The sequence below is a fragment of the Dendropsophus ebraccatus genome, chromosome 9, assembly GCF_027789765.1.
Source record: "Dendropsophus ebraccatus isolate aDenEbr1 chromosome 9, aDenEbr1.pat, whole genome shotgun sequence".
Taxonomy (NCBI): domain Eukaryota; kingdom Metazoa; phylum Chordata; class Amphibia; order Anura; family Hylidae; genus Dendropsophus; species Dendropsophus ebraccatus.
In genome coordinates, this window is record NC_091462.1 from 18,405,051 (window position 1) to 18,424,713 (window position 19,663).

A 19,663-nucleotide genomic window follows, 5' to 3' on the forward strand; every position below is an offset into this window, starting at 1 on the left:
CAATCATTCGGTCATCAGTTATTAATGGTGTATGGGGACCTTTACACTCAGGATCACACAGTCTTTCCTCCATGCTTTACACAACATCTATACAATTGTTCACATTGGCTCCTGTCAGTACAGATGGAGGTGACAAGTAAAATAATTTTCTGTTAACAACAAGTAACTAAATATCAGGAAGTTTATACCAAATGAGCCTCAAGAAAGGTCATCTCTAGCCGATCCCATTGACTTTGGCGGGGCCAGTCGATGGAGACCCTCTGACTCCCCCTGATGCCAAATGGTTCAGGCAGGATGGATTTACGATGTTCAATACTTTTGTTCTTGGAGCAACAAGCCACTTCCAGGAGTCTGGCAGCAGCTTCCTCTCTCTATTCAGTCAAGCCAAACATCCATGCAGAGACCAGGGTTGGCAAAACCGCTATCACAAATATACAGGTCACTTTACCCCACTGAGAAATCTCTTACAAAATTGCTGTGTACTCTTGCTGTACGAATAGTATTCAATCGAATAGTACGCTATTCGTGCTATTCGATTGCGTTCAAATATTCAAACAATAACGCAGTAAAAATTCAATTCGCCCTCCCACATTCCCTGGCGCTTTTTTCCAGCCAATAAACATGCAGGGGGGAGGGACAGGCACTGGGAATAGTCAGGACTTAAAAAAAAAAAAAACCTCTAACTGTGATTAGCTGGCTAAACCATGTGACTTCCTGAACATAAGAATAGTCATTTCAGATTTGTGTCACTTGCTGGTTGGAGCTAGAGAGGGACAGACTGTATACCAGGGAGAGAGAGCTTTTAGGTGAAGTTAGGTAGGAAGGCAGCCACAAAAGCCCTTGTTAGGGCTAAAAGTATAAAAAACAGAGATTTAGAAGCTGTTGTGAGACAGGCAGCGTGTTCAGACACCCGCTAATAGTGTATACGGCTGTATACTGTGAGTGTGGGAAAATAGCTGTTATCTTGCTACTACTGATTTGCGCAGTCTGCGTCCTGTAAAGGAGTTGAATAGCTTTTTCATTTTATTATTGTAAAAAACAACTATATATCCGGTATACGGCTGTATACTATGAGTGTGAGATAATACCTGTTATCTTGCTACTACTGATTTGTAGTTATTGTTAATTTTCGTTATCACGTATTTTACACTGCCCCTGACCTGATACGTACGCAAGTGCGTACTGCTAGACCGAAACGTATACTTCTACTTTACGTTCATAATTTGTTCGTGAATGTTCAGTTAACATGAACCGATCATGATCTTTTTTTTTTTTCGTGTTCGTGATCCGAAACGGAAATTGGGATGTTGGCTCATCACTAGTGTTAGATGTACCATGACATGCTTCCCCTGCTGTCCCATATGCATCCAGAGGTGTTGGCATTATTTCCTGAGGTGTCATTGGGCACTTGGTGACCTCCTAATGGTTGAATATTGATTTCCAGGTCCAAAGTATTTTTCTCCCATAGACTAAAATGGGATTCGATATTCGTTCTAATATACAAATATCGAGAGCTATTCGAATCGAATATTTCCTTATTCGCTCATCTCTCCTGTACATGTATTCTGATGCACATTTGTCTCTAAATCCACATTCTCTCTAATATCCTATGTATAACATGCAGATTTCTTCACGCCATAAAATGACACCATCCTCCCTAATGATTCAGCCTACTGTGTCTCCCGAGATGATGCACCTACCATGAAAGGATCTGGTTGTAACCATACTGGAAATCTCGATCCTGGCTTTTTCGTACAGGGTAAACCAACTGGTTTTCATGGAAATACAAGATCTTCTTCAGCTTCCTGAGGTCGGGTCTGAGAGCGACGAGTTCAGCCAGGTTCAGCACCGAGCTGGTAAAAAGGACCCTGAAAGTGAGACAGTGAACAAGTGAGGATCAAGGAAAGATGAGTAAGTAAATTATAAAAATAATAAAAAATATAGAGATCTGCCAATCCCAACGTAGCTCTCATGTTTGAAGAACACTATAAGAAATAAAAGCTGCGCTGTGACTGACTGCTCTGGTCAAGATTCACAACATCAGATAGGCAGCATGGTACTGGGGAATGGTGGCCACATGCACTATGCTGCTATTAGATGTAACAGGGGCTAATATGGGGAGTCACCATTCTTGCATAAAACATCAATGCTGCTGGTTCTTAAAGGGGTAGCTCACCCCAAAATATTTTCTTTCAAATCCCAGCAAGTGCCAGAGATTTGTAATTCACTTCTTTTAAAAAATCTCAAGTCTTCCAGGACTTAACAGCTGCTGTATGTCCTGCAGGAAGTAGTGTATTCTTTCCAGTCTAACACAGTGCTCTCTGCTGCCATCTCTGTCAATGTCAGGAACTGTCCAGAGCAGCAGCAAATACCCATCGAAAACCTCTCTCCTGCTCTCCTGACTGAAAGAATAGACCACTTCCAGCAGCACATACAGCAGCTGATAAGTACTGGAAGACTTAATATTTTTTTAATAGAAATAAATTAGAAATCTCAGGCACTAGGTGAACTACCCCTTTTAAGCTGTGCTGTGCGACAGAGAGAGTATGACCGTGTGGCCTGAAAGAGTGGACTGCTGGGGATGCAGTGTAACGGCAAGCATAGGTGTTGCAGGACTATGCAGGGATATGAGGGTGAGGAGCTGTATGCTGATGGAGATGACCGACCCAAAGCCTGAAAGAACTGCTGAGATGCCAAACAATTCCAAAAAAGAGGTCATTATACAACGAGTATACCATGGTCAGGGTGAGGTTAGGTAGAGGAAGGCCCCTACACAGTGTGAGAGGACAGCTACAGGCAAAGAGCTAAGGTCCACTGTGAGTAAGGGTGCTATTAACGATTAACGACTAACGACAAACTATCGCAAATGAGGTTGTTTATCGTTAACCTGAAATCGTTCACCATATTACACAGAACGATGGTTGTTAGTTATGATCGTTACTATGATCGTTTACTCCATCTGATCCCGGCAAAACAACGGACAATGTGCAATTACACTGAACGATTAGTGAACAAATGCGGAACTTGAGCGAATGAATGTGGAATTGCAGCGAACGATTTACGATAATTTTAGATTCAGATCTAAATCAACGACATACGAACAATTTTTCTCGGCTTTACCTATGAAACTGGCGGACATAAACAATCAGACAGCGAGCGTCCTGGGTCAGGGACCGATGTAATTCAATACACTACACGTAAAGTATTACTGATCACGCCGCCTCTCCGTAAATAATGGAGCCCCGCTCCTCCACGACCACTCCGCATCATATAAAATCAGCTTTGTCGTATAACAAAGGCCACAAATGGAACATTTCTATTGTTAATAGATGATCTGTGGGGCTCAGGGACTATTAAACACTTCCATTTAACACCTAGTGCTAAGGACGAGGAAAGTTAAGTTTACCCTAATGCAATGCAAGGCAAAACTGTATGTCACTTGTTATTGTGTTTGACATCAACATTAATTTTTCCCCTCCGGCCACTATTTAAGCAATTGGAACAAGGTGAGGTTTATGAAGCCACAGGGCTTATCTGCAAAGAAAGGACCTGAAGTAATGTGAGGAAAAATACGGGAGAGAATGATAGCTCCTGACAGCTTCTGTATCAGCGTTTCCTTCCAGGAGACCAACAGCTTTATGTTCACAATTGTGCAAAATGCAGAAAAACCTTAAGGTCATCTTAAATACAAGTTATGTTTAATGTGGAAACATAGGAGGGAAAGAAAGAATTCCGTGACCTTAATTTAAACGAAACTATTTCTTAATAAATTAACGTAATGATTAGAAAAAAAAATTATATATATATGTATATATATAGCTATGCTTAAAGGGGGGTTACTATAAAACATTGACATGTTGGTAGGATAGGCCGTAACACTCTGAGGAGGCCTGAAGTGGTTACAAGGTAGCCCCGCACCTTTTGGGTAGTGGTGGTATATACAAGCAATATGAAAGTGCTTAACATATACTTTTATTTTAAGGAATTTTAGGGGAGATTTATCAAACATGGTGTAAAGTGAAACTGGCTCAGTTGCCCCTAGCAACCAATCAGATTCCACCTTTCATTTTCCAAAGAGTCTGTGAGAAATGAAAGGTGGAATCTGATTGGTTGCTAGGGGCAACTGAGCCAGTTTCACTTTACACCATGTTTGATAAATCTCCTCCTTTGTGTCTGTACATACTTAAAGGGGAACTATCAGCAGGTTAGATGAAATTAGCGAGCTGATAGCGCCCTATCGTGCTTGGGGCACCGAGGAGGACAGTATGTCCTTTACCTTCTTCTTCTGCGCCGTTCCCGTGCTGTTAGCAGTGTAATCCTCGGTCCGGAGCACCGTTACAAGCACTGCCCCGCCCCCAGAGCGCCGATATGGCCAACCCGCTTCATTGATCATCAATAAAAACACAATGAGGGTGGGGCAGTGCTCTGGACTGAGGATTACACTGCTAACAGAACAGGAATGGCGCCGAGGAGGAAGGTAAGAAACATAGCTTCCTCCTTAGCGCCCCGAGCACAATAGGGACATATTAGCAGGTTAGATTAGTCCCCTTTAAAGAGGTTATCCAGGCTTACAAAAACGTAGCTGCTTTCTTTCAGAAACCGCACCACCCTTCTCCTCAGTTCGGGTGTGGGGGTTTGCGGCTTAGTTCTATTGAAGTGAATGGAGCTGAATTGTAATACCATATATAACCTGAGGACAGGGGTGGTGCTGTTTATACAAGAAAATTATGTTATATCATGAGTGACATGACCAATTATGCCCTTCAGGATGCTGTTGCTTTTTGTTTTTGTTTTTTTCCCCCACACACCTTCAGATCTTTCATTTTCATTCACACATTCATTACTACAATTGTAATTTTTACAATGACACAGCCATTTTAGGGCTTGTTTTTTGCAGGCCAAGTTGTCATTTATTACTGGCGCTATTTTAAGTAATATAATGTAAAGAAAAACATACAGATGAATTTTGTGGGGGGGTTGGGACAAACAGCCTATGACCTATGGCTGTATCCATGGTTTCCAGGATTCCCTTGGGCTGCCTCAAACTTCTTCAGCCACCGGGAGTCAAATGCCGAGGGTTCGGAGAACATTGATGTACTGTTCGCTAAACACTAGTCACAATGTCTTAGAGCAGAGTGGTGGTCGGTAACTTAGATAACGACATGCCAACAGAAAGAGGGAAAGAGGAACATCAGGAGAGGGAGGCATGTATTTGCAAATACATCTAACCGTGCGGAGACGGGATGAAGTAGTAAAGCGATGCATTAGCTCGGCGATCGGTTTTTCAGCTGACTCCCTCAAACTTCATACCGCTCTGCTCCGGGTGCCTGGAAAAGCTGGATACAATTTTTCGAGGCACCTGCAGCAACCGACTGCTGGACTAAAAAAGCAAATCGCTACAGTATTTCTAATGTCGAGTCCTATAAATATAACTAGATTAGTTGAGATGGGAATATACCTAAAGTGTCACTGTCGTTTAATTTTTTTTTGCAGAAATCAATAGTACAGGTGATTTTAAGAAACTTTGTAATTGGGTTTATTAGCCGAAAAATGCATTTTTATCATGAAAAAGCAGTTTGAAGCTCTCCCCCCTGTCTTCATGGTTCTCTACGGACAGGGGAGGGGTGGAGGGAGATGAGGCACCAAAACAGGACAACAAAGAGTTAATTTACAGCTACATCACCGGGCTATCTCCTCTGACAGTCAGCACTGACCTCTCTGACCTCTGAATACCGAATTTCACATAGCTCTCCCTGTGTAATCCTTTGTTCTCTGCTGGCGACTAATCTCCCTCTTCCCCCCTCCCCTCTCCATAGGTTACACAGGGCTCGACTGATGTAAAAGAGTCGAGATTTCCTAATAATGAGCAGTGAATGAGAGAGGGGGGGGGGGGGGGACCTGGGGAAAGTCTTTTTGAATGCAGATAATGGCCTATTTGCCTAATAAACCCAATTATAAAGTTTCTTAAAATCGCCTGGACTACTGATTTCTGCAAAAAAAAATAATTAAAAGACAGTGACACTTTAACGTTATTCCGCATCACCCTACTTTCTCGGTTCCTGACTGGTAATCCTGTGTAGAGGGGGATATGTGATTGTGTAACTAGTCACCCGGCTTTCCCACCTTGGATAACTTATATCAGGGATAGGGAACCTTCCGCCCTCCGGCTATTGCAAAACTACAATCCCCATCATGCCTGGACAGCCAATGGCTGTCCAGGCATGATGGGAATTGTAGTTTTGCAACAGCTGGAGGGCCTGAAGCTTCTCCCTCCCTGATATATATAAAGATTTCTAACTTTTTTTTGTTTTTTATAACCCCAATCTATACATCCGCGCTAATGAAAGCCTTCAGTCCTCCGCTAACATTTCACCTTTGAAGAGCAGCCAGACGGACTATTTCACCTTCTCAGACAACCTCCAGGACTACGATTACTCGAATGGCGAGGGAGGAAACCGTTCCAGGTTCAAACAAAGATCCTGCCGTATTATCAGCGGAGACAAGAGTGTTGTTAATAAAGAGAAGAAAGACAAGGTTTCTATTTTGCACGGGATCGGTGGTCTCGGGGCTTTTGAAGCTCCGGCATACTTTGTAAGTTAAGCTCATCTGGTCTGTAAATGTGCGCTTTCATGTGGTCGGCCCACGAGCCTTACGTACCGCCGCACAATCACACCACTGTAGATCATCAGCCAGAGGATGCTTCGCATTTCCTCGGGACCTTTCAGCTTCAATGACTTCTGAGCAGCACGTTTATAGAAGAACCAACCAAAGAAGAAAGAAAAAGAAAAAAAAGCCCAGGCAGCAATCTGACTCAAACCAGATGAGGCTGTATTATAGGTTAGAGGGAAAATAATGACAACGTTAATAGGAAGAGACCCCGGGATATCCTGTCGGGGAGACGATTTATCTGCACAATCTCAGAAATGGATGGCGGTAATTACACCGCAACACCGTCTGACAGACCGACGGGCAGGCGACACATAGGGGTTTGTTTTCAGGTTTGGTGTAAAATCACAAGCAACGTGTTTCAGGCTGAAGTGCCAATATCGATAAAAGTCTGAATTATGGCGGGTCAGTGACAGAGGACCACACAGTACACGTCCTCTATACTACACCACACAGTACACGTCCTCTATACTACACCACACCACACAGTACACGTCCTCTATACTACACCACACAGTACACGTCCTCTATACTACACCACACAGTACACGTCCTCTATACTACACCACACAGTACACGTCCTCTATACTACACCACACAGTACACGTCCTCTATACTACACCACACAGTACACGTCCTCTATACTACACCACACAGTACACATCCTCTATACTACACCACACAGTACACGTCCTCTATACTACACCACACAGTACACGTCCTCTATACTACACCACACAGTACACGTCCTCTATACAACACCACACAGGACACGTCCTCTATACTACACCACACAGTACACGTCCTCTATACTACACCACACAGTACACGTCCTCTATACTACACCACACAGGACACGTCCTCTATACTACACCACACAGGGCACATCCTCCTCTATATACTACACCACACAGGACACATCCTCTATATACTACACCACACCGGACACATCCTCTATATACTATATCACACAGGACACGTCCTCTATACTACACCACACAGGACACATCCTCTATACTACACCACACAGGACACATCCTCCTCTATACTACACCACACAGGACACATCCTCTATACTACACAACACAGGACACCTCCTCTATACTACACCACACAGGACACATCCTCTATATACTACATCACACAGGGCACATCCTCTATACTACACCACACAGGACACCTCCTCTATATACTACACCACACAGGGCACATCCTCCTCTATATACTACACCACACAGGACACCTTCTCTATATACTACACCACACAGGACACCTTCTCTATATACTACACCACACAGGGCACCTCCTCTATATACTACACCACACAGGACACCTCCTCTATACTACACCACACAGGACACATCCTTTATATACTACACCACACAGGACACCTCCTCTATATACTACACCACACAGGACACCTCCTCTATATACTACACCACACAGGGCACCTCCTCTATATACTACACCACACAGGACACCTCCTCTATATACTACACCACACAGGAAACCTCCTCTATACTACACCACACAGGACACCTCCTCTATACTACACCACACAGGACACCTCCTCTATATACTACACCACACAGGACACCTCCTCTATACTACACCACACCACACAGGACACATCCTCTATATACTACACCACACAGGACACCTCCTCTATATATACTACACCACACAGGACACATCCACTATATACTACACCACACAGGACACCTCCGCTATATATACTACACCACACAGGACACATCCACTATATACTACACCAGACAGGACACCTCCGCTATATATACTACAGCACACAGGACACCTCCTCTATATACTACACCACACAGGACACCTCCTCTATACTACACCACACAGGACACATCCTCTATATACTACACCACACAGGACACATCCTATATATACTACACCACACAGGACACATCCTTTATATACTACACCACACAGGACACATCCTCTATATACTACACCACACAGGACACCTCCTCTATACTACATCACACAGGACACATCCACTATATATTATACCACTCAGGACGCAACCTCCTCTATACTACACCACACAGGACACCTCCTCTATACTACACCACACAGGACACATCCTCTATATATACTACACCACACAGGTTACCTCCTCTATACTACACCACACAGGACACATCCTCTATATACTACACCACACAGGACACCTCCTCTATATATACTACACCACACAGGACACCTCCTCTATACTACACCACACAGGACACATCCTCTATATACTACACCACACAGGACACATCGTCTATATACTACACCACACAGGACACATCCTCTATATACTACACCACACAGGACACATCCTCAATATACTACACCACACAGGACACCTCCTCTATATACTACACCACACAGGACACCTCCTCTATATACTACACCACACAGGACACTTCCTCTATACTACACCACACAGGACACATCCTCTATATACTACACCACACAGGACACCTCCTCTATATACTACACCACACAGGACACATCCTCTATACCAGTGATTTTCAACCTTTTTTGAGCCGCGGCACACTTTTTATACTTAAAAAATCCCGGGGCACACCACCAACCAAAATGGCACAAAATGACACTAAAACAGTACATAGTATACATATAGTTAATAATATAGATTCTAAATGTATTTATACTCACTCAGTGTGAAACCTGGGCCTGTTTTCTTCTCCCCCCTGTGCTTCTCTCCCCCATGCTTCTCTCCACCATACTTCTCTCCCCCCTGCTTCTCTCCACCATACTTCTCTGCCCCCTGCTTCTCTCCACCATACTTCTCTTCCCCATGCTTCTCTCCACCATACTTCTCTCCTGTGCTTCTCTCCACTATACTTCTCCCCCCTGCTTCTCTCCACCATACTTCTCTCCCCCATGCTTCTCTCCACTATACTTCTCCCCCCCTGCTTCTCTCCACCATACTTCTCTCCCCATGCTTCTCTCCACTATACTTCTCCTCCCTGCTTCTCTCCTGTGCTTCTCTCCACTATACTTCTCACCCCCTGCTTCTCTTCACCATACTTCTCTCCCCCATGCTTCTCTCCACTATACTTCTCCCCCCTGCTTCTCTCCACCATACTTCTCTCCACCATACTTCTCCCCCCCTGCTTCTCTCCACCATACTTCTCTCCCCCATGCTTCTCTCCACTATACTTCTCTCCCCCATGCTTCTCTCCACTATACTTCTCCCTCCCTGCTTCTCTCCACCATACTTCTCTCCCCCATGCTTCTCTCCACTATACTTCTCCTCCCTGCTTCTCTCCTGTGCTTCTCTCCCCCTATGCTTCTCTCCACCAAACTTTTCTCTCCGCTGTTTCTCTCCCCCATCCCCAGGTTTCTCTCCCCCCTGCTTCTCTCCCCCATCCCCATGTTTCTCTCCCCCCCCCCCTTCCTCTTCACCTCCTCTCAGATGGTCGCCGCTGCTGTCCGCCTCACCTACTGGCCGCCCGTAGGGCCCGGACGTGCTCCTCCAATCAGCGGAGACCGGTCTCCCGGTTTCCGCTGATTGGATAGGAGGAGCACGTCCGGGCGCTACAGGCAGCGAGTAGGTGAGGCGGAGAGCAGCAGTGGGGCGATCTGCAGGGGCACCATAGTTTGGGGAACTTTCCCCGCGGCACACCCGACCATGTGTCACGGCACACTGGTTGAAAATCACTGCTCTATACTACACCACACAGGACACCTCCTCTATACTACACCACACAGGACACCTCCTGTATACTACACCACACAGGACACCTCCTGTATACTACACCACACAGGACACCTCCTCTATATACTACAACACAGGACACATCCTCTATACCAGTGATTTTCAACCAGTGTGCCGCGACACATGGTCGGGTGTGCCACGGGGAAAGTTCCCCAAACTATGGTGCCCCTGTGAAACAGGAGAAAACAATGGGGGAGAGAAACCTGGGGATGGGGGAGAGAAACAGCGGAGAGAAGCAGGGGGGAGAGAAGTTTGGTGGAGAGAAGCAGGGGGGAGAGAAGTATGGTGGAGAGAAGCACAGGAGAGAAGCACGGGGGAGAGAAGCACAGGAGAGAAGCAGGGGGGAGAAGTATGGTGGAGAGAAGCACAGTAGAGAAGCAGGGGGGAGAATTATGGTGGCGAGAAGCACAGGAGAGAAGTAGGGGGGAGAAGTATGGTGGAGAGAAGCACAGGAGAGAAGCACAGGAGAGAAGTATGGTGGAGAGAAGCACAGGAGAGAAGTAGGGGGGAGAAGTCGGTGAAGAGAAGCACAGGAGAGAAGCACAGGGGGGAGAAGAAAACAGGCCAAGGTTTCACACTGAGTGAGTATAAATACATTTAGAATCTATATTATTAACTATATGTATAATATATACTGTTTTAGTGTCATTTTGTGCCATTTTGGTTGGTGGTGTGCCCCGGGATTTTTTAAGTATAAAAAGTGTGCCGCGGCTCAAAAAAGGTTGAAAATCACTGCTCTATACTACACCACACAGGACACATCCTCTATACTACACCACACAGGACACATCCTCTATACTACACCACACAGGACACATCCTCTATACTACACCACACAGGACACATCCTCTATACTACACCACACAGGACACATCCTCTATACTACACCACACAGGGCACATCCTCTATACTCCACCACACAGCACTTATCTTCTATACTCCACCATATAGGACACATCCTCTATACTACACCACACAGGACACCTCCTCTATACTACACCACACAGGACACATTCTCTATACTACACCACACAGGACACATCCTCTATACTACACCACACAGGACACCTCCTCTATATACTACACCACACAGGACACCTCCTCTATATACTACACCACACAGGACACATCCTCTATACTACACCACACAGGACTCCTCCTCTATACTACACCACACAGGACACCTCCTCTATATACTACACCACACAGGACACCTCCTCTATATACTACACCACACAGGACACCTCCTCCTCTATACTACACCACACCACACAGCACTTATCTTCTATGCTCCACCATACAGGACACGTCCTCTATACCACTTTATACTATACTCTAAATACAGAGAAAATATCGGCAGACGGAGCATAGACCACAGTTTGGCCGTATGTATAACAGTTACTTAAACATAGAAAACTTACTACAAAGTATATTGGAAATCTGCTTGCTGATCACAACCCCTGTTGATTTCTTGAGAAAAAAAAAAAAAAGAATTTGCGACAGGTACGCTTTAAGACTGACGGTTGTATACTGAATTTCTTTCCTCCTCATCTCTGTCGCACTTGAGCGTAGCATCAGAAATCTTTCGGTAGTATTATCTAGTCAGTGCCAGTTATTAGCTATTAGTTTAGCACTTCATGCCAGCTCAGCTGATTACACCCTACCAGCTAATCAGCGTCCATCACTTCTGCCCTACAGCGGTCTTAAAGATACTTTACTAAGGACATTCAAGGCCACAGGTACGTGCTGAGTAAATTATTGTATAATTATGCTAACACTGGGATTACATCCACATCTGACAGTTTTAGCAAGAAAAGGAGTTTTATTAAAAATATATATATAATAAATAAGAGAAACTGGAATCCGCACGTAGATTCATTCCTCTCAGGAACGTGATTGTCAGCGGGAAGTAACACTTCATGTGATGGTTTGTGAGAGAAAAATAGGAGAACATGTCCAAGCCCACCTGTTCACTTGTATAAAGAATTTAAAAAAAAAAGTATATCTATAACAATAAAAGATAAAAAAAAAATCTACATAAACTATGAATAAAATTCAAACGATAAAATAATTAAAAAAAAAATAATTTGTGAATAAATCTTCAGATAAAACACGTTTCTTATACCTGATGATCCACCTTGATGCTCCTGCACTTGTTTTCAGCAGAAAAGTAAAATTTACGCTGAAAGTAAAGTAAATCAGATGTAGAAAGAAGAAATGAGGAAATATTTCTAATTTTTGAAAGTAAAAAAAAAAAAAACGTTGAGACTGCAAATCAGCATATGCCTCCAGCCCACAAAAAAAATAGACATAGCGTAAAAAAAATTGTTAAAAGGGTCCAAAAGCATAAAAAAAAGACTCAATGCAACACAAATGTTAGAAAATACAATTTTGAGACTTTATTGAGGCTCAAAATGTCTCCACATGGCCGGAATCACTCAGTTACAAAGGACCGGCTTCTTATAATCCAATGGCTGCTGTCAAGGCTGCGGACCATGTTATGGACTAAGTGAACAGTCCGTTCTAGAAGTTGATGTTTAAAGCAGGAAAAATGGACTAAGAGATGCGCAAAACTATAGTAAGTTCAGTTTTGCGAAACCTAAAACGCTCTGTATTTGACTCCCTAGGGCTGCATCCATCTTCTCCAGCCACCGGGAATCAAATGTAGAGCGCTCAGGGGTTTCGCGAACCCGAACTTACTGTAGTTTCGTGCCTCTCTAGTAAGGATTTAAGCAACACTTACAAGGGCCAAATTGTGATGGTGAGATGACTGGGCCACATAATCTTGAACACAGCCGGCCTTGTGGGATTGTTTCTGGTATGTAGTGGTGACTATCCACCAAAATTGTCCAAGGAAGGACCATGTGTAAACTGATGACAGGGTCATGGCTACCAAAAGCTCACTGAAGACTTGAGAAAGGTGGTTAGCCTGACTGGTTGGATGTCACAGAAGAGCGCAAACTGCTGAATAAGTTCCCCTTTGAGGGGTCGGAGCACACGGGGTATCACAGCCACTGTGGATGGAGCGGTGTAGCTACAGGTTGGTCAGATTGCCGATACTTGTCCACTGCTGAGGCCTCTTACAATGGGCTTCAGAACTGGACAATGGAGAAACGGTAGAGCGCACCTCGGCTGATTAACATTTCCTTTAATCTCATGTGGATGGCCGGCCTAGGAAAGAGATGGCACCAGGATGCATTATGGGAAGAAGATAAGGGCAGCATGATGGTAAAGGTTCTGCTAGAAACCTGGGGGAGGGATTATGAAGGCTGCGGCCAGGGCGTAGGCCAGGGAGAAGGGGCAGGGGCATACGCCTGCCGTATCTCCAGCTTGCCTAATGGACAGATGGGGCTGGGGGTAGGGGGATGCTGCAAGGTGAGGAAGAGGCATGGCAAGCAGTCGTAACTCATGATACAAATCTACGCCTGCTGTAGATTTGTTGCGCAGGGCCGGCTGGGTTGGCCGGGTTACTATGGGGAAGAAGGGTGCAGAGCCACCATTTGCACCGTACACTGAACCAGATTAATTTAGGGAAAAAAAAAACATGCTTGTAATCAATAATGTGATTATTAAAATCCAGCAAATTCCCGTACGGTGTAAAAAGAAGAACCGTCCAAAGCATAAATGTAAGTGATGTCTACAAGCTAGTCGAGGCCTCCATTATATGGTGGATCCAGGATGCCGGCTATCAAGTCACTGAGGCATCGGCTGATGAATATTCAGGAGGAGCTGTCTCTGGGTGAATTGATAGACTGTCTATAGCAAATAGGAGGCAAATCTGCAGTATGAGGAAGCGTCCTGTGTCCATAGGACTGACAGAGCAATTATACAGGATTACATAAAGTGCTGCGCGGCCTGTAATAAGCGTGCGGAGGAATGTTCCTATACTGGCTGAAAAATAAAGGTTTATATTACTTGTATATACCTAAAAATACTTGAACACCAAATCATGGGACATTTTAAAGGAGTACTCCGCTCAAACATAACTTTTCCTATTTTGCTGACCATGGTGAGACTAACATTTCCTTCCATACTTGTTATTATCTATTCTGTCTCCTTTCTCCAGTTCTCAGCTGCTGCTTTCTGCTAAAGACAACGAAATATGTGCCCGAGCTGTTCTCTCCTTTAGCTGAGAACTGGAGGAAGGAGACGTCCCACCACATGCTGCCTAATGTCACGCCGCCGCACACCTGACCTGCAGCCACACGCCTGACCCGCCGCTGACAGCGAGTATTCCATGGAAGATGTCTTATTTCTCTCCCCCTGCGCACCCACTCCCCCCCAGCGCCCATCCCCACCCCCCTGGAAAATAAGACATAGTGCCTGTTATGGGAAGAAAAAAAATATATATATGGCACAGTCTTATTTTCGGGGAAACACAGTATTACAAGACGCGCAGCGCTTTATGTAATCCCATATAATTGCTCTTCCCTTCTGAGACGGCTCATGTAAACAAGTCCCTGGCAGGCTGTATCTGGAACTTTTTAGCAACTTTTTATTACTGGGAGGATTGATCTGAGGGCAAGTTGCTAATGAACTTACTGTGATTAATCCTCCCAGCATTACAAAGTTGCAGATACAGCTTGCCAGAGACCTGTTCACATGAGCCGTCTAGAAAGGAGAGGGGAGGAGGGGGTTAAGAGCAGAACTGAAGAAAACAGCTCAGATACAGATTGTCTTTGTTTTCAGCACAAAGCAGCAGCCTTAGAACTGAGGGAATGAGACTGAATAGATAAAAAGTTTGGAGTGTTATTCTCATCCTGGGCAGCAACATATGAAAAGTTATGTTTAAGCGGAATAACTCTTTAAGTCTCACCTTGTCCTGGTAGTGTCTCCTGGATCTGTAGAAGTATAATTTAAAATGACTGTTTGTATAAAGTTCATTTCTTCACGTCTGCTCTACCCTCTACATGCACACACATTCTTAGCAAGGGTTAACATCTATGTGTTCTCTATGGAGAGGGGTTAAACAAATCTAACCTGCTGATACCTCCCTACTGCACAGGAGACGCCGAAGAGGAAGGTATGTCTCTTACCTTCCTACTCAGTGGCATTTCGGTGCTGTTAGTCATGTGCTCCACGGCCCGGAGAGACCATTGGGGGCACTGCCCCGCACCCATACCACCGATTCTGCTGTGGGGTCAGGGGGCGAATCAGCACTATGGGGCGGGCAGTGCTCCTAAAGCCCCTCCCTAGCGCTCCTAACAGTCTCACCATACTGTGGAGCAAACTACTGACGGAACAGGAACGGCGCAGAGGATGAAGATAAGACACATACCTTACTCCTCGGCGTCTCCTGGGCAATAGGCACATATCAGCAGGGTATGTACGTCCAACCTGCTGATAGGTCCCCTTTTAAAATATGCTTTGGGGGAGATTTATCCAACATGGTGTAAAGTGAAACTGGCTCAGTTGCCCCTAGCAACCAATCAGATTCCACCTCTCATTCCCCACAGACTCTTTGGAAAATGAAAGGTGGAATCTGATTGGTTGCTAGGGGCAACTGAGCCAGTTTCACTCTACACCATGTTTGATAAATCTCCCCCATTATGTAAACCATAAGTCACTATCCAATGACACATTCCCTTTAAATACAATCTCCTGCCATCACTTTGCCATCTTTGCTCAGTATTCTGTGTCTAGTGTCGTGATGTTTCTCTATTATAGAGTGAAGGAATTCCGCCATGTATATTTTATGTTACAAGAACCCTTGGCTATAAGACACTATTTATTTCCTGGGCTCTTGTTTGCAGATATAGCTGCGTATATCCTCCATCTCATAGAAGCTATAGTAAATCAGAGAGCACTCCAGACACTCCTGCGCACACAGCCCCAGCGAAGCGCAGCTCTGGAGCGTAATTCAAAACACCTGCATTCCAATTCAATTTACCAGTATTATCCCATGCAACTTTCTAGAAAACAGGCATGTCTCAGAAGAACAGACAGAGGCCGCTCCAGAATTGATAGCTCTAATATTTCCTGAATGTACCACCTGCTTTTTGTCACTTGTGAACAAATAGGCTCCTCTATATTACAAGTGCAGACGACTACAATCGCGGCGGAGAACAAGACGCGTTTCAGGCTCTTTATCACCCGCCAGTCAGGACGGAAACGGCTTCTTTTGTTGTTTGTTTACATGAAAGGAAATTGTGATGATTCAAAGCGGCGAATCCATGTTACAAATATATCTGTGTTACGTGAGGAGAGGGAAATGCAGAAGGAATGGAACACCGGGCAGCTTCATGAATAGAATAACCGCATATCATTCACTTCCTCAATGCCGATACCCTACAAAACGATGGGGGATTTATTCTGGTGGAGTTTGCCTTGTAGATGACATCTCTGTTTGGTGACAGTCTACTCTAGACAATAAAGGAAGGAATTAGGGTGCGTTCACATTGAGGAATCCGCGCAGAAAAGTTCCCGCGGATTCCACCCCACACATTTCCGCCCGTGCCATAAAATCTATTCTAGGCTTGGGCGGATTCCACCCTCCGACTAAACAATTGGCAGGTCAATTCTTTTGGCGGACGGCGGAATTCGCCTAACCATAGAATGTAGTCTATGGCATGGGCGGAGATACAAGCGGCGGAATCCGTGGGAACTTCTTAGCGCGGATTTGTGAAAGTTTTTATTAAAGTATTGTATCGCCCCCCAAAAGTTATACAAATCACCAAGTTACAAAAATATAAATTTTTTACGGGAAATGCTTATAAAGTGCTTTTTCCCCTGCACTTACTACTGCATCAAGGCTTCACTTCCTGGATAACATGGTGATGTCACTTCCTGGATAAAATGGTGATGTCACGACCTGACTCCCAGAGCTGTGCAGGCTGTGGCTGCTGGAGAGGATGATGGCAGGAAGATGCTCAGTGTCCCTCCAGTGCCCTGTGTCCCTCAACGTCCCCCTGCCATCATCCTCTCCAGCAGCCACAGCCAGCACAGCTCTGGGAGTCAGTTCGTGACATCACCATTTTATCCAGGAAGTGACATCACCATGTTATTCAGGAAGTGACATCACCATGTTATCCAGGAAGTGAAGCCTTGATGCAGCAGTAAGTGCTAAGGAAAAAAGCACTTTATAAGCATTTCCCATAATAAGTGTATATTGGAGATTTGTATAACTTTTGGGGGACAATACAATACTTTAATAAAAATTTTAACCGGACTCCTTTAAAGGGGAACTATTAGCAGGTTAGATGACCCCTATTTCACACAGGGTGCTGAGGAGGAAGGTATATCTCTTACATTCCTCCTTGGCACTGTTTCTGTGCGGTTAGCAGTGTAATTCTTGGTCCAGTGCACCGTTAGGAGCACTGGCCCACCTCCAGAGCGGGAGCGGGAGGCCAGCCAGGTGTCCTCTTCTCGCAGTTTCCGGGTACATCACAAGCAGGTGGGATTTAGCCCACTAAGCCAATCAGTGACTACAGCGGTGTCCCGCCCCAGTCACTGACTGGCTGAGTAGGGCATCTATCAACTGGGTCGTGATGTAGCTGGAGGGGAGGTGAATATGACTTCTGCTTTATGGTCCCCCACCCGGGAATAATGTTTTAGCTCATTGCTGGACTTCCCCTTTTAAGTGTCCAATAAACAGGACTTAAGTCTGCTGACTGATTCCCATAAAACCAAGCATAGGGAACGTTTGGCCTTCCAGCTTCGCTTTGGCTGTCCAGGCTTGATGGGAATTGTAGTTTTGCAACAGCTCAAAGGCCAAAGATTTCCTATTCCTGGTTTTGCAAGAATCGGTCAGCAGACTCGAGTCCTCTTGATTCTCCATCCCTGCTTTAAACAGTGACATTACAGCTAATTCATTACTGTAGACTATATATGCTTTTTCTATACATGGCCACCATCTACAAAATACTTCCTCCACCCCAAGGATAAGAAAAAAAAACAGAATCAGTCACTTGAAAAATAAACGCAAATGTTAAAAGCAACATATTGTACAGAAAGGTCACCGGCAACTCTATCACTCACTGATGCAAATAACCGGCCCCGTAAATCTATGATCATATTAGCACTAAGCTAGCCTCTCTGCATACGGCGCGGGCATCCTTCATACTTTCCTAAAATTGATTACTAAGACTTTTCTGCATACGCAGAGTTTAAAATAATTCTCCTCCTTGGGCTGATAACGTAGAGATGTCAGTGTGGATGATCGCTGCTAGAGAGAAGCTACTTAGAGCTATTCTGTCACAGGAACAAGATATGGCCTCTGCTGCCAGGAGCCACCGGGCCAACATAGCCCCCGGCACCTTCTGTAGGAGCATGGCCTCGCGTTAACATCTACAGGCCCATTTATCTGAAATATACTTACTAAGCTCATCAGCTTCATTACCTTATTAAGTTAAAGGAAGCTCTAGACTTTTTAATCTAAAAAAATCCTTTTAATTCTTACTATATTTTATACATGTAGTAAAGAAAATCTCCTAAGAAAAAACTCCTGAATGTGATCCTAGATAGTGCCGAAAAACCCATCAACCTTATTATGTTTAGTCTATGGGCATGGAAGCATCTTCACAAGTCTCAAAGCAATTCTGATTGTCAGGGTTATGGGTGGTGGATCCCAACTGCATAAACCCCAAGTCTGAGCACTCTTTTTTTTTTTGGGGAAGGGGGGGGGGGGTAATTTTTGTATGGCATCCTGGAGCACATTTGCCAAAAAAAAAAAAAAAAACTTTTTTTTTTTTATTCCTTCCCCAAGCTGCAGGCTGCCACATATACCTTCCAATGATGATCGGTGTCCCGCATTCTGGTCCTACTGAGACGCTCAGATCCCACTAGTGGTGACATCCCCACTCTTCTTTCTACAGGTCTATTGAAGGCTGGAAGTCAGGGTCTCGAATGCATATCTATGAGAGTCTCCCACCCATCTATGAGTCTCCCATGCATCTCAATGAGAGCGTTCTCAGAGAGATGCATTTGAGACCCTGACTTCTGGCCTTTAATAGACCTAAAGAAAGAAGAGGGGTCAAAAGAGTGGTTGCCTCACCACCAACGGGATCCAGCTCAAGAGGGTGGAAGTCAGGATCCCCAATGCATCTCTATGAGAGCACTCTGACTAAGCTGCAGAGCTGAAGCTGAAGAGATCACGTGGGCACTAGTGCCGTGGGACACCAATCCTCCCTGGTAAGTATATGTGGAGCCTACAGCCGGGGGAAGAATTAAAAATAAAAACCCTGATTGCTTCTTTGAGAGTGGGCCTGTAAATCCCGCACACTTGTAGGTTGCTGAACC

General features: G+C 44.8%; 1 protein-coding gene across 3 annotated transcripts in view; it reads right to left on the reverse strand.

Moving 5' to 3' along the window:
* The window catches only part of GTDC1 (glycosyltransferase like domain containing 1), a 173,766-nt gene that overhangs the window by 134,356 nt on the left and 19,747 nt on the right, over positions 1–19,663 (reverse strand). For 2 of the 3 annotated variants that reach the window (XM_069985076.1, XM_069985077.1), the window contains exon 2: positions 1,701–1,868. In XM_069985076.1, the coding sequence (XP_069841177.1) occupies positions 1,701–1,868 (168 nt within the window). Of the gene's footprint in view, positions 1–1,700; positions 1,869–15,704; positions 15,750–19,663 lie in introns of those variants that run through there. The other variant, XM_069985078.1, reaches the window with a different exon arrangement.